At 40.6% G+C, this 23,193-nt stretch overlaps 1 protein-coding gene across 1 annotated transcript in view; it reads left to right on the top strand.

Annotated features, from left to right (window-relative positions):
• Positions 1-19,281, top strand: part of LOC132823552 (E3 ubiquitin-protein ligase TRIM8-like) — a 29,004-nt gene extending 9,723 nt beyond the window's left edge. Inside the window, exons 3-7 of the mRNA XM_060837496.1 lie at positions 5,424-5,657; positions 12,304-12,326; positions 13,843-13,979; positions 18,768-18,846; positions 19,218-19,281. Coding sequence (XP_060693479.1) covers positions 5,424-5,657; positions 12,304-12,326; positions 13,843-13,979; positions 18,768-18,846; positions 19,218-19,281 — 537 coding nt within the window. The remainder of the gene's footprint in view (positions 1-5,423; positions 5,658-12,303; positions 12,327-13,842; positions 13,980-18,767; positions 18,847-19,217) is intronic.
• The last annotated feature ends 3,912 nt before the right edge of the window (positions 19,282-23,193 follow it).

Raw genomic sequence — 23,193 nt, 5'->3', positions numbered from 1 at the left:
AATGCCACCACTTCCACCATCAGGTACCTGGGCGCAGCCATGCCTTGGAGCAGCGTCACCACCACTGGAACCATGTTGCCAATCTTCGTTGCCATTTTGTGCCATGAGTGAGCCAATTTCGGAAATGCAGGTGCTGCTGAAGCAACCTGATCCTGAACTGGTCTCAAACTCAACACTGGGTCCACTATGCTGAAGCAGCCCGTCTCTCTTCTGCCTTCCTTTGCTGTCCCTGCCATCTCCTGGGACCGCCATTTCAGCAAAGAAACCTGCAGCTGCCGACACTTTCGGGTACCACTACTGCCACTGCTGACATTCTAGGAAAAAACTGCAGCCAACGCTCCAGGAAGGAACTGCTCCTGCTGAGAACAGAAAGATAAAAGAAAGGAAGATGGAAAGAGATGAGGCCTGAGCTCAGGACCTGAGCCTGAATACTGTTACTCTGCTACCTCCATCTTGTGACAAGAAGACAAGTAGGCATTGTCCTCGGAGTATCTGCATTTGCTATTGGAATGTTAGCTTTTATATCTCAAGAAGTACATTTCACAGGACAGACATAATGTTGCAACTATGGAAGCCTGGGTTAAATCAAATGTGGAATGATGTTCTCAGTTCTGGGCATCAAAAGGATGAACCAGCCTTCCTAGGAGTGCTGTATATTTACCAGAACTGTTCCTGAATGCTTGGAGATTATTTCCAAAATGATATTGCACAGATCAGGATTGTAATCTCTGAAATTTTATAAGTTAATGGGTGTTTTGGTTAAGTTTCTAAGGTGTCAAGGAGTATCCGATAGAAGAGGAAAGCAGCATTAGTGCTCAAAGATGAAATTCGTGAATTATAGGAGGTTATGCTCAGAAAGACTTTGTGGAACACAAATCTACCTTCATAACCTCAACAATGAGGACACAAGGACAAGTAATCACTGCTCACAGTAATCAAAGCCACGCTATCAGATAATTTTTGCTCAGATATATTTTACACACCACGTATCAGGGCCTAAAATGATAAGGGGCTGTAGGCTGGATTTTACAAGGCCAAAGAGCACCACTGGGACAGGTGCACACTGCTGTGGCCTGCAGTATCTATGTTAAAAATTTAGAAAGTGTGGGGCTAAGGATTGGAAGATAAAGCTATCCAGCAATTAGATTGGATGAGGTGGGGAGTACACGGCAAACATAGAAGTTCTCTTCTCTGCCTGTGGCATCTTCTTTAATTCCTGATCCTCATCACCCACCTCAATATGTGGTGAAAAGCTATCCAATTCTGCTGCTGTAGGCAGCCTCTCTGTATTTGGCCATCCATTGGTAAAATATTTTAATGTGGCAAGAATACATCAAGGAGTCACAATCTGTCTTGCCAATCCCCACGCATTTCATCCCACCTCCCATATAATAAGAAGTAAATAGGGAGCTAAGATATTGTGAGAAAGTGAGGACTGCAGATGCTGGAGATAGAGCTGAAAAATGTGTTGCTGGAAAAGCGCAGCAGGTCAGGCAGCATCCAAGGGGCAGGAGAATTGACGTTTCGGGCATAAGCCCTTCTTCAGGAATGAGGAAGGTGTACCAAGCAGGCTAAGATAAAACGTAGGGAGGAGGGACTTGGGGGAGGGGTGTTGGGAATGCGATAGGTGGAAGGAGGTTAAGGTGAGAGTGACAGGTTGGAGAGGCGGTGGGGGCGGAGAGGTTGGGAAGAAGATTGCAGGTCAAGAAGACGGTGCTGAGTCCGAGGGTTGGGACTGAGATAAGGTGGAATGAGGAGAAATGAGGAAGCCAGAGAAATCTGCATCCATCCCTGTGGTTTGGAGGGTTCCTAGGTGGAAGATGAGGCCCTCATCCTCCAGGCGTCGTGTTGCTATGGTCTGGCGATTGGAGGAGGCCAAGGACCTGCATGTCCTTGGTGGAGTGGAAGGGGGAGTTAAAGTGTTCAGCCACGGGGCGGCTGGGTTGGTTGGTGCAGGTGTCCCAGAGGTGTTCTCTGAAACGTTCCGCAAGTAGGCGGCCTGTCTCCCCAATGTAGAAGAGGCCACATCGGGTGCAGCGGATGCAGTAAATGATGTGTGTGGAGGTGCAGGTGAATTTATGATGGATATGGAAGGATCCCTTGGGGCCTTGGAAGGAAGTGAGGGGGGAGGTGTGGGCGCAAGTTTTGCATTTCTTGCAGTTGCATGGGAAGGTGCCAGGAGTGGAGGTTGGGTTGGTGGGGGGTGTGGACCTGACGAGGGAGTCGCGGAAGGAGTGGTCTTTCTGGAACGCTGATAGGGGAGGGGAGGGAATTATATCCTTGGTAGTGGGGTCTGTTTGGAGGTGGCAGAAATGAAGAAGGATGATATGATGTATCTGGAGGTTGGTGGGGTGGTAGGTGAGGACCATGAGGATCTGTCCTGGTGGTGATTGGAGGGGCGGGGTTCAAGGGCAGAGGAGCAGGAAGTGGAGGAGATGCGGTGGAGAGCATCGTCCACCACGTCTGAGGGGAAATTGCGGTCTTCGAAGAAGGAGGCCATCTGGGTTGTTCGATATTGGATTTGGTCCTCCTGGGAGCAGATGCGGTGGAGGCGAAGGAATTGGGAATGTGGGATGGCATTTTTACAGGGGGCAGGTGGAAGGAGGTGTAATCTAGGTAGCTGTGGGAGTCGGTCGGTAAATAGTAAATGCCCGTGTTGAGTCGGTTGCCCGAGATAGAAATGGAGAGGTCTAGGAAGGGGAGGGAGGAGTCTGAGATGGTCCAGGTAAATTTGAGGTCGGGGTGGAAGGCGTTAGTAAAGTGGATCATCTGTTCAACCTCCTCGTGGGAGCACAAGGTAGCGCCAATACAATCATCGATGTAGCAGAGGAAAATGTGGGGGGTGGTGCCAGTGTCGCTGCAGAAGATGGACCATTCCACACATCTGACAAAGAGGCAGGCATAGCTGGGGCCCATGCGGGTGCCCATGGCTACTCCTTTGGTTTGGAGGAAGTGGGAAGATTGGAAAGAGAAGTTGTTCAGAGTGAGGACCAGTTCAGTCAGTCGAAGGAGGGTGTCAGTTGGAGGGTACTGGTTGGGTCGGTGGGAAAGGAAGAAGCGGAGGGCTTTGAGGCCTTTGTGATGGGGGATGGAGGTGTATAGGGACTGGATGTCCGTGGTGAAGATAAGGCTTTGGGGCCGGGTAAGCGAAAATCATGGAGGAGGTGGTGGGCGTTGGTGGTGTCCCGAACGTAGGTGGGGAGTTCTTGGACTAAGGGGGACAGGACCGTGTCGAGGTATGCAGAGATGAGTTCTGTGGGGCAGGAGCAGGCTGAGACAATGGGTCGGCCGGGGCAGTCAGGTTTGTGGATTTTGGGCAGGAGGTAGAAATGGGCGGTGCAGGGTTGTGGGACTATGAGGTTGGAGGCGGTGGATGGGAGACCACTGAGGTGATGAGGTTATGGATGGTCTGGGAGATGATGGTTTGGTGGTGGGAGGTGGGGTCATGGTCAAGGGGGCAGTGGGAGGAGGTGTCGTTTAGCTGGCTTTTAGCCTCAGCAATGTAAAGATCAGTGCGCCAAACTACCATTGCGCCTCCCTTGTCTGCCGGTTTGATAGTGAGGTTGGGGTTGGAGTGGAGGGAGTGGAGTGCTGCATGTTGCAAGAGTGAGAGGTTGGAGTGGGTAAGAGGTGTTGGACAGGTTGAGGCGGTCAATGTTGCGGCAGCAGTTGGCTATGAAGAGATCGTGGGCGAGTAAGAGGCCAGCACGGGGTGTCCAGGTGGATGGGGTGTGTTGGAGGCGGGAGAAGGGGTCGTCAGAGGGTGGGCGAGAATCCTGGTTGAAGAAGTAGGCGCGGAGGCGAAGGCGGCCGAAGAATTGTTCGATGTCTCACCACGTGTTGAACTCGTTAATCCGGGAGCATAGGGGGATGAAGGTGAGGCCTCTGCTGAGGACTGATCTTTCATCCTCAGAGAGGGGGGAGTCTCAGGCTTCCTCGTTGCCCTTCCCCCCACCTTATCTCAGTCCCAACCCTCGGACTCAGCACTGCCTTCTTGACCTGCAATCTTCTTCCCAACCTCTCCACCATCACCTTAACCTCCTTCCACCTATCACATTCCCAACGCTCCTACCCCAAGTCCCTCCTCCCTCCCTTTTATCTCAGCCCGCCTGGCACACCTTCCTCATTCCTGAAGAAGGGCTCATGCCCGAAACATTGGTTTACCTGCTCCTTGGATGCTGCCTGAACTGCTGCGCTTTTCCAGCAACAGATTTTTCAGCTAAGACATTGTACTGAGTATAGAATTAAGAAAGAGAACAGCATCCAGTTGTATATCGTGTCCCCTTCCAACCCAATTGCAGCTATATTGTGACAGAACAGATTAATACTTAGATCATACAAATATGTAGTAAAGACAGATTGATTTAATCAGGAATTAACATGTGCATTATAGATAGTGACAAATAAGTAAACTCATTCCAAAGAAATGGAGAAATTCGGAGTGTGATAGCTCTCTGTAACAAGGTACCCTCAATCTGATAAGGGCCACATCTGATAATACGCAATGAGAATGATGTCAGAATATTTATCTGATGGCGATTATATTTTGTGGAGTTCAGTTTTGGGTTTGAAAGAGAGAAATACAAAGCAGCTAATGAGATTCTAGAATTGGGTAAGGTCAATATCATGGAATCCCTACAGTGTGGCAACAGGCCATTTAGCCCAACAAGTTCACACTGACCCTCCATTCCCCGACCTTATTACTCTACATTTCCTATGACTAATGCACCTAACCTACACATCCCTGAACACTGTGGGCCATTCAACTTGGCCAATTCACCTAACCTGCACATTTTTGGACCTTGGGAGGAAACTGGTTCCTGAAAGAGCTACCCAGCTAGGTTCCTCTGCAACTATTTTTAGGAATTAAGGATTCCTGGAAGGCTACTGTCTATGCATCCATTATCTCTGTAGCTATTTCTTTTACTAGCATAGGATGCATCTCAAGAGGTCTAGGAGACTTATTGATCTTCAGCCCCAAAAGTTTCCCTAGCATTTTTTAGGAAGTGATAGTCAGTCTATTTATTTTTCTCCTCTTTTTGCACCTTGATTAATTACTAACTTTACAATGCTATTAGGGTATTCTTCTGCGAAGAGTGATGCAAAATATTTATTCAAATGTTCTTGTGTTTCTGAGTTTCTATATGGTGAGTGGAAAGCATAAATGGATTTGTATTCAGCTTTTGATGTATCATTTCACCTAATTTTATTTGTAACAACAGATAACTATTAAATATATCATAGCGTAGTGACATGGAAAATGATTCTTTTTTAATGATGAGAACCTGGTAGCATTTTGATGGCTGTTTAATTCATTGTTTGAGGAAAGTTTACATTGATGTATTGTTCATTTACTCCTAATGCAAGAATCAGCTATTTTGTTCTTATTTATTGATAAGATTTTTAAATTTCTTTCATTACAGAAAGACAGTGCTGTTTTGAGAAAACAGATTTCTGACTTGTTTCAAGAAATTAGGATGCTGTTGACCAAACAAGAAAAGCAAATTTTAGACACGGTTATAACAGAGAAAAATATAAATCTTTCAAAAGTCCTAAAGAAAATACAAGAATTAGAAATTAAAAGAGAAGTTATTACTCACCTCATTCAGGAAGTCCAAGACCTGAAAAATCAAAAAGATCCATTGTTCTTTATTAAGGTAGTAGATTCAACTTAATAATTTAACATAATTTTATTGATTAAAGTCAGTTTATTATGCTGTTTGAAAATGTATTTTGGATAGAATTTCACTTTTTTATGTGTACTTGCCAATATCCTCCAGGCAGAATTCTACACAGGTTCGTCAAACAAAAACTGCTATGAATTTCACACAGTTTAATTGGTAATGGTGTTGACTGTGTGAACAACAAAACCACAAAACTCTTTCCCTTCCCCGGCTTTTCATTCCTACAAACTTCACGTTCTGAAATCATTTTTTCATTAACTAATCAAAGCTGTCTAATTTAGTTTGTCTTTTCATTTACATTTTTCATTTGTGAAAGCATCCTACTATTTATTTGGTTTCACAATTTAAACTGCTTCTATCAATATGCAACAGCCTCCATGTATTCTAATGATGGCGGCTTCTTTAGATTTGTAGAATCTCAGTTCACAAATGACACAGGCATAAACACATTAATGTACTTGATTTAAAATTAGTGCCTGACAAATGTTTTCTTCAAAAATAAAGTAAGTAGGTCTGTGCTTTATGTTGAAGCAGCAATCTATAGGACCCAAGATTGTGGCGGTATCAAACTATCGGTACCTTGGGTGAGTGTTATGTAGTATATTTTCATGTCCCATGTTACGATGAGTTATTTATCTTAGTTATACCACCACAGAGAAAAATGAGATTGAGACACTGTGACAAGGAAAATCCCGATGAAGCCATCTGCTGATTTACTTGCACATTCAAGAGAAGATTATGCTGTTTCCTAGGTGGCTGATGATTATATCGTATAAAAAGAGATTGGTGCCAACTAATTTACATCATGTTCAGTCTTTTTTAAAATTCTTTCATGGGATGCTGGCATTGTTGACATTGTGGCCAGAATTTGTTGTCCCTCTCTAAATCCCTTGTGAGGGTGCTGGTGAACCATCGCCTTGAACTGTTGGTGTAGGCGCAATCAAATGTGCTCTCAGTGAAGGAGTTCCAGAATTTTAACCTGGCTACAGCTAATGTGTGGAAACATAGTTCCAAATTAGCTGATAGTGTTTCCACGCATCTTATGCTTCCTCTTTGTTAGTGGGAGAGGCTATTGTTTTGGAAGGTGCTATTAAAGGAGGCAGAGCAGGTTACTAGAACAAAGCCTCCACTGTCCATCAGTGATGGAGTGAGGGATTTAATTCAGCTGTTTAATCGGCAGTCAATTAAGAAAAGTACCTTGTCCTGGACATTGTTGGACACTTTAAATGTTGTTAGAACCGAAAACTATCTGGGCAAATGGAGAATGCTCTCACTGCCCAGACACTTTCTTGTCAATAATCAACACAGGGTTCCCTGTGCCTGAGATGTTTGTCCTCAAACCGCCAGAACTACTTTCCGTTGCGCTACGAATGATTCCAAACCACGGAGAGTATTCCTCCTGGGCTAATTATGAATCTGACAAGGATTAGGGAGGATATTTGTGAATTTTCCAACTAGACTTTAAAGTTTTGCTGCTTTTAATCTGCCCCAGGTGATAATATGGCAGCTAGCAAGTTGGAAATGTTGTGTGAGGGTTTCAGGACCCTGGAGCACCATTGTGATGATGTTATGGAGTTGCATATCACTAAGTATAAATAGCACAGAGTGGGCAGAGTTTGATCATTCTACATAAGCCCACAACCAGACAGTATATACTAGCCAAGATCACTCACATGAACACTTGGATATGAATGCAACAGCACCTCATGTAACTATAAAATGATAACTTGTAATGACAATGATTACATGATTACATGTATTTAGGATTATTGTAATCTAAACCTGAAGACAGTTCTTTACTTTGCCTTCTCCTTAACTAGTCTGTCGAGAACACAAAGTTACAGTGTGGCATCAAGCCACATGATAAAAGATGGTGGCAGCAATGGCTAGAAAAGTTTCATTGCCTAGAAAACCATGGGAGCAGTGAAAATCAAGATACAGAGGCCAGATTGTCTGAATAAGAGAACAATTCAAAAATATTTTGTTCAAAAAAACCTTGGTACATCTTTGAGACCAGCAGTTTAAAAAGCCACAGAACTGAAGAGCTACTGTAAAGAAAACATCTCTGAACAAAATGTTTCTCTTGATAAACCACCAGAACATTCTACATATCAAAAAGCCTTTTAGTAGGTCCCCACTAACAGCCATCTCTGGCTCTCTCGGGGTCTCTGCATCACACATAACAGTCTTCAGCCCTTTTATTCACTCTATGTGATACCACAAATTAGCTAGAGACACTAGATACTGTAAACACTGTGGCCCTGACAATATTCCTGAAGGTTTGTGCTTCAGCATTTTTGTGACACCAGTCAAGCTGTTTCAATACAGATTAAAGAAAAAGCTGGCATCTACCCAAAAATGTGGGTCCTATACACAAAAAGCAGAACAAATTCAACCAGTCAATTACCAGCCCCTCTGTCTACTCTCAATCGTCAGTAAATGATGAAAGATGGCATCAACAATGCTATCAAGCAGCACTAGCTTAGCAAAAAGCTACTTACTAACACCCAATTGGGGTACCATCAGGACTACTCAGGTCTTGACCCCATCACAGCCTTAGTTAAAATGTGCTCAAAAGAGCTGACGTCCAGAAGTAAGGTGAATGTGATGGTCCTTGATATCAAGGCTGCATTTGACCAAATGTAGCATGAAGAAGCTCTAGTAAAATTGGAATAAATAGGATTTGGGGGAAACCTGTCCACTGGGTGAAGACATACCTGGCAAAATGAAGATGGTTGTAGGTTGTCCATTTCCTTGCTAGTGCATCTTTGCAGGAGTTCCTCAGGGTAGTGTGCCAGGCCCTTTCATCTTCAGCTGCTTCATCAATGACCTTCTGTTCATCATAAGGTCAAAAGTCAGAAGAATCATCAGTAAACAATGTTCAAACCCATTTGCAACTCCTCACATACTGAAGCAGTTTCTGTCCAAATGCAACAAGACATGGACATCATCTAGATTTGGGTTGACAAACAACAAGTAACATTCTCACCTCCCAAGTATCAAGCAATGACCACCCTCTAACAAGAGAGAATCCAACCATCACTCCTCAACATTCAATGGCATCTTCACCATTGAACCCTCCATAGTAATATCTTTAGTGATTCACATTATCAAAAACTGAACTAGACAAGCTATATAAATATTGTAACTACAACAGCAGATCAACTGCTCTGAATTGTGAAGTGAGTAGCTCACCTTCTGACTTCTCAAAACCTGTCCACCATTTATGAGTCAAAAATCATGGAATTACAGAATACTCTCTCCTTTCCTCGATGAATGCTGCTGCAACAAGACTTACAAAGCTGGACACCATCCAACATGAAGCAACTTGATTGGCACCACATCTACAAACGGTTACTTCCTCCACCACCAATTCCACAGTAGCAGCAGTTTGCATCTAGAAGAGACACTACGGAAATTCATCAAGGCTCCTTCAACAGCTCCTTCAAAACTCACAACTACTACTAACCAGAAGTACTGGGGTGGCATTGAAATGGGACTACCACCCACCTTCAATTTCCACAATCTGGGCTTGGAAATAAATCGCTGCTGCTTCAGTGTTACTGGGTCAATATCCTGGAACACCCTTCCAAACAGCAAATGAACTGCAACAGATCAAGAAGGAAGCTCATCACCACATTCTCATGCCTAACTCAGGGTGAACAATAAATGCTGGCTTTGCCAGTGAAACCCACATCCCAGGGATGATTTACAAAATGAATTCAAAACTGTGGTTAAGGAGTCTAGAAAATATAATTAAGCATTTATACAGAAATTATTCTATTTAATACAGGATATTCTGTGAAACATGTTCATAGAATCGCAACAGTGTGGAAGCAGGCCATTTAACATATCAAGTCCGTACCAATCCTCCAAACAGTATCCCACCCAGACCCCCTCTATCCTGTAATTCTGCATTTCCCACCCAAACCTCACATCCCTGGACACTATGAGCAATTTAGCATGGCCAATCTAATTAACCTCCACACCTTTAGCCTATGGGAGGAAACCAGAACACCCAGAGAAAACCCCAGCAGACACAGGGAGAAGGTGCAGACTCCTCACAGGCAGTTGCCTGAAAGTGGAATCGAACCTGGATCCCTGGTCCTGGGAGGCAGAGTGCTAACCAGAGCCACCATGCTGCCCCATTGATTGTTTCAAGTGCAGCAGACCTTCTGATCAGAGGAGACAGACTTCTCATCTAAACAGGACCTAGGAGCAACCTGCAATGATGTCATTGCGTTGCACAGCACTGAGTATAAATACCACAGCATGGTCAGAGTAAGAGTATTAGACTATATTGCACTAGCTTAGATTACTGGAGAACTTCCATGGACATGAATTCACAAAGAAGATGATTTAGTCCTTACCTAAAGTAACTATCAGGTCAGAGTCAGGCAATTGTATCTGATTGCGAGGATAACAGTAGTTAGTATTAATGTATAATCAATGCTGTTATTTTGAAGTGTAAATCAGAAGACAGCTCTTGATCTTATCTTCTCCTTGATCTGTCTGACTTGAACTTACACCCACAGTGTAACATTAAACCACTCAAAAAAAGAGAAAAAGCACATGGTCTGATGAATAACATGCCCTGATGAAATGTTCTGACCTGACTCCCCTTCTTCTCTGATGCTGCTCGACCTGCTACGCTTTTTCCAGCTCAACTCTCTATTCACTCTGAATAATGTCACCAATAAAGAAGGCAGATTAGATTGGCTTGTTGGTCTCTTCTAATCTGGCAATTTTGTTTGTTTGCAAAACACTCTTTGCTGTTGGTCAATGAATAGTCATGGGGAGTTTAATCAGCTTCCGGGAAACCAAAGGAATCAATAATCGATGATTTAAAAAAAACTGTATGTTTTCTTAAGTGGATACATTGTCCAAATAGTTAAAAAAAATCTAGTTCACATTGTGTAGGTCTGAAATCATTACTTCCTTCGACTGGGTATTCTTATTGTAGTCAAGAGTGTGGTGCTGGAAAAGCACAGCAAGTCAGGCAGCTTCTGAGGAGCAGGAGAATCGATGTTTTGGGCAAGAGCTCTTTATCAGGAGTGATAGTGACATTTTCATTATTATGCCCTATTCGGAATGTCTACCACTTAACCAACAGAGCTGCATCACAAAATTTCACGTTTTAAACAAACCAAATCTTATACTATATTTAAAAAAAAAGCAAGTAAGCACTTATAACAACACAATGGTTTATAAATACTTATGTTATGAACATAGTTCCATTCCTTTACCCTCAATCATGACCACCATTATCATACCTGAACTCCCCTTAGGTCTATTCCTTTCAAAATCTTAAAGATCCATTCATTTATAGAAATAGAGTCATAGAGATGTATAGCATGGAAACAGATCCTTCGGTCCAACCCGTCCATGCCAACCAGATATCCCAACCCAATCTAGTCCCGCCTGCCAGCACCCAAATGCCTTTTAAATGTTGCAATTGTACCAGCTTCCACCACTTCCTCTGGCAGCTCACTCCATACACGTACAACCTCTGAATGAAAAAGTTGCCCCTTAGGTCTCTTTTATATCTTTTCCCTCTCACCCTAAACCTATACCCTCTAGTTCTGGATCCCGCAACTTATTCTGGGTCCAATCCAAATGAATGCAGAAACCTTCGAAAACTCAATCTAATTCGTAGTGTTCCAGTTGTCCACCAAGGCACAAGTTTCATGGAGACCTTTCTATAAGCTTTGGCTAAGAAATCTTTCAACCCCACCACTCCAATGTCTTGCTTTTTCCCAGTCTGAGCCAACAGCTTTTGCACCATTCATTGAAACCAACTGGTGTCTGCCACAAATTTACGGATCATTGTACATTTCTTTCACTAGACAAGGACATGCTACAGTAAATATTTCAGTTGTTTTTCCTTCTCAAAACCCAAACTGAGCTTCATGCCTTTGTCAGCAAACACGTACAGTAAATTAAACAAAAGAATCTTATAACCAAGAACCTATCCTGAATCATTATTTCCATGGAATTGTGGAATGGTTTGGAATAATCTCAAACGGAAATGACAACCAGTTTATTTCATGTTCTTTTAAATTACAATTAACATGAACAAATTATATTGTTAATGAATATAGTTTCTCTGTCTCTGAAGTCGTCTTGGCTCCATTAAAAGCCTAGATTTCAATTATTCCTTCTTAAAGTTCTTTCGCTATGAGCTCTGACATTGCAAGACAAGCACACTGGCTACCTTTTAAATATACTAACCCAAGTTTTTCAGGGTTGTATTTTCATCAGAATTATTTTTAGCAGTTTCTTAATTGGATGGACCAGTTATCTGCAGTTAGAGCTTTAATTTCCAAAATATAAATTGTAATACCTAGGGATCATCAAGTGGATTTTTGAAATATTGCAGTTTTGAAATAATTTTTAATCTGCGTACACCTGTTGCAGTTACAATGGTGAGGACATTTTTGCATATTTTCCCTGCAGTATTATAGTTTGTAGATGAATTTGCCAAACGATGTTACTCTATATACCAATTATGTCTATGCCATTATTAATTTCTTGAATTTCACTGTCATATATTAATGAGAAAGATGTAATTAATAATATGAGCTTCAATTACATTTAAATATTTTGATTTATTTTCCAGGATTTCAAATCTACTTACGAAAGGTAGGATTTTAGCTGATACTGGTAAGCACAAGGGGAAAGGCTGATATTGACTCAGCTCATCCTGTGGAAATGGAGTAATGATGGAGTTAAAATAACTGCTGCATTTTTACTTGGCTGCCAGATTAAGTGGGACTTCTTCTCCCAAATGCATTGACTGTATCAAACAAAAAAACTCTTAATTCAATGCAAATGTAGGAACTCAATGCAAATTTAGAGCAGCATGTGGTATGACCCACTTTCTCACAGTTTTACCTTGAGGTGAAGTAGTACTGAGAAATTATATTCATGGGGCAAGAGGAGCAGAATTAATCTTCAAGTCCCTGAAGAACAATATAAATTAGGGCTATGCAAGTGATTATATATGATCTCTTGGAAAATTAGATGTTCAGACAATCTCAAAATCCACATACTTCAGATGCCGGAAGTCTGAAATGAGAATATAACATCCTGGAAATACTCATCAGATCAATCAGCATCTGTGAAGAGAGAAACAGAATTAATATTTCATGTCAATGACCTTTCATTAGAACTCAAAACATTTAACATTGCATTAGGTTTTAAGGAAATTAAGGAGAGCGGAAAAAGAATAAAAAGGAATGCCTGTAAATGGCAGAAGAAAGAAGGCATTAAATGAAAAAGAAATTAGTGTTGCAAGACTGAAAAGAATAATAATTAGACAAATAAAGTAACAAATATGTATCCAGAGAGGGTGGAAATGGTGGAATATTTTGAAAATATCGTCAGAAAACAAATAGCAAGAGAAAAATAGGATGAAAACCAAGGCATGCAAATAAGATTGAGACTAAATGAGCACACCCCTATATGATCACAATCCTTCCTTTTAGCACTTTGCCCACACTCTCAATTTCACCTGCAGCAGACTGATGAAGTTCTGAAGTTTTTCCAGATTTGTTGAAAGGTCATAAGCTGAAACATTAGTTATGTTTCTTTCTGCACAGATGCTATTAGATTTGCTAAGTATTTATAATGTTTTTACTTTCTGTTTGTCAGACTACATAGTTGATTTTATAATGGATCTGAATTTCTTCAGTATATAAATGCAGATATCAATGCCTGACTGATGGGGTTTGAACTTTTATGTCAAATGATTATCATTCCACTTTGCAACCAATCTAACAAGTTGTTTGGACAAACAATCTTTAATTAAGTCGGATTTATAAAGTTTATTTTTCCTGTGGCATGGTTACTAATTCTCACACATTTTTTCAGAATGGGTAAGGAAAAGGGATGAAATAACGCTGCATCATTTTTGCCACAATAACAATAAGTATAACTGATGTAACAAGGCATTTCAACATCAATATTAGTTAGGTGATTTTATGGAAAATATAAAATCAATATCACTTTCTTTTAGGAACATATTTGTTTTAAAACATTTGAAACTTGCTTGACAGTAACGCACACAGCAAAATCAAATATACTTTTGAGATTGAGGAAAAGGTGATATTAACTGGAAATGGTTGGTTTAACTCTAACTGCTGCAAAACAATTTCAGGATTTCGAACAACAACACTGAAGTAGAAAAATTGAAGGTGTCCTGGAAGAAACTTGACGAAAACACAATATCAACCATCAAACAGGAGACTAAACGCATCTTTGAGATGTTAAATACAATCATTTTTGACCACCCTGGTAAGTAGTTGGCTGTGGTTAGTTGAAGTCTGTCGTGTTTTATTAAAATATGAATGTTTTTATGTATACACAAATTATGAAATACAAGTATATTTTAATAAAGGCACTGCACAGTCTCTTAAATATGTAGTGTCTGTAACTATGACAAATCAACAGGCATCTAATGAGGGAGGTTGACATTAAAAATCATGATGAAGTAAATTGAATGGAGAGAACATTTGAATAAATTGAAAAATTATACAAAAAAGTGATACTAAACAAAAACTGCAATGCAGACAGGCAATAATGAATCAAAATGTGAAACAAATAGCAGAAATCAGCTCGAGCCAAATATGTTTGCTCTTTAACATCCAGGAATAGGTATGAGTGTCTGTTTCAAGAATGAGGAAAAGGTAAAAGTTTATTGTTAAAGCTGTAGAAAGGCATGCTGGAGTAGAGGAGTAAAACCTCTATAACTGATAAAACAGTTCTCTCATCTGGAAAATAAGAAAAGCAGAGAAAATTAACAAGTAATTTAGTGGACGATGAATTGAAGGATATATCTTACCACTCATTTGAAGATGAAAATGAAATAGGGAATAGCAAAGACGAAACAGAAAGAAATTCTAAATGACAGCATAACTTAATAAAAGCTAAATTATTATTACTTGGGAGTTGCAATATTAGATTAGTGCAATTCAATCAATAAAATAAATCATATGTTTAATGAAAACGTGAATAATATTTGAGAGTGGGTGGGAAAAGTTGTATGGGAACGGATCTGTATATGTTCAGAATATGAACCCTGTGATTGACAGGAAGCACTCAGCAGTGTTAAAGGGGGAAGATAAACATAGAATAATAGCACTGAAGTAAACTCCGGCAAAGCATTTGGTGAAGAAAAGCGACAAAAAGCAAATTTTCTGGGAAAAGAAATGTTTAGGTGAGGAATGCAGGGCAGGAATCAAAACAACTAACAATTATCTGATCATTAAAATACGTTGAAAGAGAAAGGAGAGCCAGAAAATAATTAAGGAAGCAATTAATATTCAAGATAATTGGTTATTTTACTCAAGACATTTTCTCAGAAATTGTGTTGCTGTTACTGCCTTACTGACCACAGAAACTGGCAGCTGGGGGAGAAATTTAAGCAATTGAAGTAGTGGCAGAATCTGGGGCAAAATGCAAGTCATGCCAGGAATGCATGCTGGAAGATATGAACCCAACATTCATGACAGAGATTGGGAGAGTTGAGAAAATGGATGGGCATTACATAGTTAGGGAGGTTTCTGAGGGTGGAGGGGGATTACAGAGATAGGGAGTGTTGGTCGTCTGGAGCGAGATTACAGTTTTCAGGAGGGAAGTGAAGCTGGAAGGCTGGGGTAGGCTACACAAAACAGGTGAGCTGCAGATGTAAATCAGGCTCACCAATGCAGCGCACAGCCAAAGCTTTGGGCAATTCAGCCAGTTGTAAAGCTGAGCCAGCCCAGAGACAAATAAGTGATTGAAGCAGGGGAACCTGAACTGACAGTAGAGGAGCCTGAGCTGAAAATATGCAATACTTATGGGGCACCCTCCTATTCCCCTGAGTGCACAAAATATAACAATAGTTAATAAAAATAATTAACCTGCCCTTTTTCTGGATGGCCTTAGCTTGTGCATTCTGGGGGAAAAAAAGTTGATTTGAGCATGTATAGCATAGACTTCCACCAAATCACAGAACCCCTACAGGGCAGAAAGAGACCATTTGGCCCATTGAGTCCACACCCTCTGAAGGTCAACCCACCAAGAACCTCCCCACCCCCCCACCCCCCAAACCCTTAATCCTGAATTTACCATGGATAGTCCACATAACATGCACATCGCTGGATACAATGAAGCATTTAAGTTTGGATAATCAACCTAATCCCCACATCTTTGAACTGTGAGAAAAATTCCCAAGCATTTGGAGGAAACCCACACACACATGGGGGAGTGTGCAAACTCCACACAGTCCCCCAAGGTTGTGATTGAACTCAGGTCCGTAGCACTATGAGTAGGAGAGCTAATTACTGAGCCACCATGTTGCCCTAAATGAGGAGGAAGTTTGGGTGGGGTTCCTAAAACATGTGCTAGAGCCCTGGTTTGCTACTCAATGTGCTGAACACCTGCTGCTGGGTACTCGGGCTGCTGGAAGGTAACAGCATCCAATGTAACTAAGTAATGTTGAAGCATGCAATAAACTGACTGAGATTGGACATCACTGCAAAAATCTACCAACAGAAATGGTCAAACAAATATCAAATTGTTCCCTGTGCATCTCCACATTTCTCTTAGCTGCTCCTATTTATATGTGTTGTGGAAAACGGCTTACACGTTCCATCTCCTTTCGTGAGGAAATTTACCATCCTTACCATGTCAAGTCTACATGTGACTCCAGACCTAGTGCAATATGGTGGACTTAACTGCACTCTGGGCAACTAGTGATAGACAATAAATGGTGGCCACCTAATGACACCTTCATCCTGTGAATAAATAAATTAAAAAAAAACTGTCCTGGTCTAGGTATTAAGCCAACAAAGGTTAAATTTGTAGCTGAACCAAACTATTTAAACAGAGGGTGGTAACTTCTGAGTCCTCACATTCTTTGGTCATGACCCATTCTTTAGAGGGATCCAGCACTGAAAAGGTAAATAGAGTAGAATCTCTACTGTGTGGAAGCAGGACATTTGGCCATCTAGTCCGCACTGACACTCTGAAGATCATCACAGCCAGACCCACTTCCCTATCCTTTCCCTGTAATCCTGCATTTCCCATGGCTAATCCACCTAGCCTGTACCTCGCTGGACACTATGGGCAAGTTAGCATTGCCACACCACCCAACCTTCACATCTTTGGATTGTGGGAGGAAACCAGAGCATTCAGAGGAAATACACACAGACAGAGGGAGAATGTGCAAGCTCCACACAAACAGTCACTCTCGGGTGGAATCGAACCTGGGTCCCTGATGCTGCAGTGCTAGCCACTGTGCTGCCCAAATGATTTTATATGTTCATATTGTGAGATCAGGTCACAGAGAAAGGGGTATTAATACAATGAGAGTGGGGTGGCTTTCAGTGGCCATACCTTGCACCCTACCTATCTGTATCGACTACTGTCTTCAGATTAGGGAAACTAGAGACCCCTCTCCAAACAGACAGACAGGTTTTGGGAAGGTAGGCCCTTCGGTCAGGGAGGTGATGAGTTGAGACCCTCAACTGTCAATGAATTGACCACAATGGCCTTAATTCCTATCAGGGCAAGAAACACACCAGTAGACTTTCTCAATCAGTTGAGTTTCTCTCCAGGGCTACCTCACTCCATTGATGCACATCTCACGACCTCTCTCTGCACCTGGGGAAAATTGTACTCTGAAGCTGGAACTGTTCCTAGGTCCTGAATCCACCCGCAGAGTAGAATTGTGACTTCCATAGGAGTGCCCTAGTAATTTATATGATTGGGCAGGCGGGCTTGAGGGGTGTTGGTTGGTTGGGACTGTCAAAGCTGGAAAGCTAATCAGAGGTTTTCCAGCTTGAAAATTTCAGCAAGCTATAACCGACCTTAATAAAAGGAGAAGGTATTTCAATTTGGAGGTGCCCTCTCTCCAACTTCTTAAAATTAAAACTAAGAAGTGGATCCTGTCTGCAGATACGGGATGAAAATGTGTTGCTGGTTAAAGCACAGCAGGTTAGGCAGCATCCAAGGAATAGGAAATTCGACGTTTCGGGCATAAGCCGATATGGGACCACTGTAGGGGACTCTGATTTGATAGGGAGGTCTGTGGCTGCTCCCGAACCCAGGCAGGCCAACAGGAAGGGAAGTTCTGAAGCGTGCCTGGAATTGGACACTCAGGCCTACTGTCTGGTGGCCTCCATTAGGCTCTTACTTTTGTGCTAGCACTGTGGGGACATGAAAACTGACCAAAAAGTCCTAGTTATTCTTCTTTTATTTGGCACTGTAGCTTTTAATGTGCTGCCCGATGTTGTATGGCCATGCCAGCTCATTATGCTACCTGAGTTGCTGCTTGTGATGAAGATTGCTGCTAAAAACTTCTTTATACATAGGAAATAATGTGGTCTACTTGGTCTAGCAACTAGTTAAACGCTACATTGATATGATGGAAATTGTTACAGACTCTCTGAGAAGGAGCATGTGTTAACTCCAATTTCTTCGTAATCTTAAACCATTTTGCCCACTAGTCCATGCGATGCAGTATGATTACAGCTCTTTTTAATGTTAACCCTTTCACACCCATATTCAATGTCAGCGATTTACTGCAGACAGGTGAATAGCTCTCCTGTCACTACCCCAATTCCCAAACCCAACTTGCTCTTTCACATTTGACAAAGGCAGCCTAGAGCAAGAGAACCCCCACAACAGCCAGTGTGACTATTCTTAGCTCCTGGCTGTGTCCAATCTTGGCTTCAGCAAGGTCTGAAAATCCAGCTCAAAGTCATACTTGGATACTAATATGAAAGGCAAAGGAGAACTTGAAAAATGATTATTAATTTCTCGTGATGTAGGAAATGCAGTTTACTGATGATAATAACTGTAATTGAAGCACTGTATCTAAAGATGTCCTTAGAATAATACCATTAATTAAGTAGAAAGAGTACTTTTGTTTTATTGTGAATTGTAGCACAGAATAAATTCTATATTTCACACAATTAAGAATTATTGCTTTTAAACATTTTTTAAAAATTCTCTGAAATTGTTTGCTATGTGTGAGCCAATATTGTAATAGTTTGTAACGCACTTATCTAATACATGAATTTTTAAACTGTTATTTAGTTCAGTCAAATGACGAAGTGGTGGAAGAAAGGTTTATGGTGGAAGATGAGAATGAGGAGGACAATTTGCCTGATACAATGTAAGTAAAAATAAAAGTTTGTAAACGTTCATTGCTATGGCATTGGAAGCTGGTCAATCAGCCTGCTTCACCATGGCAGTATATTAGAATAATTGGGAACAATGAATTTAATGGCAGTAAATTCAGAAGAGTCACAAGTATAAATGCTCATTTGAATTGGTAAGTTATAGTATGCATACTAAGTAGCATTAATTAAGCACGGAAGTCCAGTAATTTGCCAGATTATTTCTGCATTTACCATCAGTGTAATAAGCGCATGATTCTTTCATACAACTTTCGTTATAGTTATATTTATGAAACAAATGTGAATCAAGTGAATTTTACTTGTAATTTCTGTAGTTTTTAAAAGTCTGTGTTCCATGTTTATGCAGGCTCCGCAAGGCTGAAGTCCCTATTTTAATATCTCCTGGTGACTTTTCCTCAATGCTTGGTTAACCTCATGTTCTTGATCTTTGGCCATCTGATAAAGGGGCCAGGGAAGGCATATAGGATGATTTTCTAGTTAGCTCTTAAGCCTGAACAAGTCTGGGAAGTGGGTGATTGAGGAGACCATTTGACACAATTGTCTATCCCTCTTCTCTGGCTAAGTTTGGAACTTGATGTACCTGGTTAGGAAATGCAGGATGAACCCATAGGATACACATGGTTCCTTCCACAACTGAAGGATCCCAAAGGGTCTGCAATGTACATTCAGCCCGCAAATCGATATAATTTCATTTTTATAAATTTTCATGGACGCGTTGCTTATTAAAGTGATCAACAGTACATGCGCAAGGCAATTAAAAATCCTAGAGATTTTTTTTTTCTTTATTCATTCATGGGATGAGGACATCACTGCCAGGCCCAGCATTATTTTCTATCCCTAATTGCCCAGAGGGCAGTTAAGAGTCAACCACATTGCTGTGGGTCTGGAGTCATGTGTTCACCAGGCCAGGTAAGGATGGCGGTTTCCTTCACTAAAGGACATTAGTGAACCAGATCGGTTTTTCCAGCAATCAACAATGGATTCACAGTCATCATTAGACTCTTAATTCCAGGTTTTGTTTCATTGAATTCAAATTCCACCAACTGCTGTGGCAGGATTCAAACCTGGATTCCAAGAATATTACCTGGTTCCCTGGATTAACAGTCCAGCAATAATACTATTGCCTCTCCAATTGTTATGCTGTGTCAAAAGCTCTTCAAGTTTACTTCCCCCATACTATTCAATTTCAATCAATCTTGTAACCAGTGAGTTCTAGGTCATTAATAATCACTGTGTAAAAAATTATTTTGCACAATTCCCATGTATCTCATTCAATTTGTCTTCCAATTAATAGTAATCCCCAGGATGTTGTGAATGGGGAACAGACTTTGTTGTGCTCTTAGTGGAAAAAGGAATTTGCTAGAATTTGTCTCATTTAGCATGATAACTTCTGTTATGGGATGTAAATATTAATAGCATTGAATAGTAATAATTTCCAGATTTGGATAATAGTTGCATTTAGTTTTAGGATGCCTCTTCATTATCAAATGAGTTGTGAATGGATGCAGGCACTGTGTAATCATCAGTGATCATTGCTACTTTGGGTGCATATGACAGAAGGAGGTTATTAATTAAATGACTGAAGATAGTTGATATGAAGGCCTTTCAGTTATAAAACCAATATTGATTTTTGGTCAATTGACTATGAGTGGAGTGTGTTGACACAATTTACAATGCCAGTTTTTATGTTAGTTAGTTTTATCAAGGGTAATATAAAATGTGCTTGAACATCTTGAGTGCTAATTAGGATTTGATTATGTACCATAGGAAACCTGTAGGAAGTGGAGACATCAGAAGAACTCAATACACATCTTTATTTTGCAAAGGTATTTATTTATAAACTAAATAGATTATCACAGGAGTTTAAGCACTAACCTTGTAAATAACTGTGAGGTGCAAATTTTTCAAGTATCAACATTTATTTCCCTGGCACCAGTTACGTCTCTCATGCTTGAGAGAATTGAAAGTATATCAACAGTTTTTTCAAAATATACTATGCTGGTATCTATCTTAAATAATCTATAAACATCATCTTACATTTGTTAAGTATATGCTTCTGTTGGCATTGAATCAAATGTTGACAGAAATTATTAGAGATTATTACCAATTAGAATGAACTGCCTAATGTCTATGAATGAATGCATCATTGCTTATTGTTGTCAGTAAATAGACAATTACAACAAAATTAAAAGTACAAAAGGTAGCACGTTTTTTTCTGAAGCTGCAAGTGTCAACAATGCATCAAATGTAAAAGAAAAGTTTCATCAGTGCATGAGCTAAATTGTCAGCTATGGAATGGCACAAAATAACATTGATCATAATCATACTTCAGAGAGTTGACATATCAGTTCAAAGAATTGTAACTATGGTTGCAATGTCAAAGGGTTGTCATGAATGAAAGCTGCAATGTATAAATAATGATTAACATCACAACAAAAATGTCACAAACCCATAATGTCTTAATTGTTATGACTGAATAGTTGGAAAATATGTCTTAGTAGGGGCAGCAACATTTCTTCAGTGTAAGTGTGACATTGTTTATTTTAATTTTCCTATATAGTAGACATAATTTGAAATCAATGTTCTAATGTCCACCTTAATTCAATTGTTAACATTGCATTGTAAACTATTATTGAAATGTGTGCAATCATTCAAATCCACACCTTTCTGTCATACTGAATTGCATCAGTGTATTTAACATCTGCACTCACATTTCAGAATTTCCAATTCCATTTTATTCCAAAGCAATTAATGGAGCATTGCACATCATGACTATCTGGCATGTGAATCTTCATTTAAATCTATTATGTGAAACTTTGAGACCTTTAGATGCCTAGAAGATGTTAGAAAAGTCACGGGAGATAAGACACCCAAGGAGCAAGCACCGTTGTACCAAAAGGTGCTGGGAAGACTCTTTGCCTATTCCGAGTTCTGTGGAATAAATGCTACAAGCCTAAAAGTCACTGAAAACACTTCAGGATCATCTCTGCTACAAGAGTTAGATGTTGATTACTGATACATCTTTATGACATAACCTAAAATTTGATTGCCTGTGGTTTTTCCAGCAAATCTTCTTTCATTATTCCTGCACGTTAGTTGTCCTCAGTCACTTTGAGAACACTATCTGAATTTAGCTTCCCCACCTCTGCTGATTTTCATATAAACCTTACTTCCACAGGGTCATCTAACACTTTGGCCAAATCTTGTTTTGTCTGGCAAAAGAATGGTGTTACTCAACATTTTATATACAGTGCTATGGCCAGGTGAGGAGGTGGGAATTTGCTCCTATCTTTTTAATCTCCCTCATTAGCTGCAACAACAATGTCTGTTCTTTTGAACAAGTAGCCATGCCTTTTCCCAATTAAAATGTAATTAATTTTTCTTTCACCAGGAACAATAAACAGCTAATTACAAGGCTTTCTTAAGGGAAAGAAATAGCTATTCTATTACCCTCTAACCCCAAGAAAAGTAATTCAGAAGAAAAGCCAAATGTATGGTTCTGTGAATTAATATAGCAAGGTCAGTTTAGTTCAGTTGGCTGGACGGGTGGTTTGCGAAGCAGTGCAATGTCAACAGCATAGCTTCAATCCCCAAAACTGGCTGAGGATACCGTGAAGATCTCTTCTTCTCAGCTTCTCCCCTCACCTGAGGTATGACGGTCCTCAGGTTAAATCACCACCAGTCGTCTCTTTCTAATGAGAGAGCAGTCCTAGGGTTTGGTAAGCCTATGGTGACTTGACTTGAATTTATATGGCCCCTCACTCACAAATATACATATGTACAGAATAAATAATTCTGGACTTTCAAGAGAGCAGTGTCAATGAAATTCAATGAGAAAATTAGGTAATGCTCTTGGAAGGATTAACTAAGCAATAGCTTATACAATAGGACTCTGGAGTTCAGAGACATCTTGATATACACAAATTAATCTCCTTTTGCAACTCACTGAGTATTCATTCCCTAGGTAATAGGCAATAGCCTATTCACCTGGAACTCATCAGCTCAGCCTTTTACATATTGATACAAATCACTTCTAGGTATATAAACAAATATAAACTGGTACATCACTTCTGGATGTAAGAAAAGAAAAGCAGATCAAAAAACATCTGACCCATCACTTTGTTCCCTGGATGTCATTGGAGAGGGAGCATGCGGTGTCCACCAATTTTCTTGATGCCTTTAGAGTCAGATGGACACTGTGACAAATATAGTCATTTATTTCCCAGTCTAACTCCATTTTGATTTAGCCTCTTCCCATTTTCCCTATCTCTCCCTCACTTTTGGCGGTTTACATTGCCTGTAATGGGCTTTGCATGTAAATT

This window comes from Hemiscyllium ocellatum, chromosome 16 (assembly GCF_020745735.1).
Source record: "Hemiscyllium ocellatum isolate sHemOce1 chromosome 16, sHemOce1.pat.X.cur, whole genome shotgun sequence".
Classification (NCBI taxonomy): Eukaryota; Metazoa; Chordata; class Chondrichthyes; order Orectolobiformes; family Hemiscylliidae; genus Hemiscyllium; species Hemiscyllium ocellatum.
This window is presented reverse-complemented; position numbering and strand designations above follow the sequence as displayed.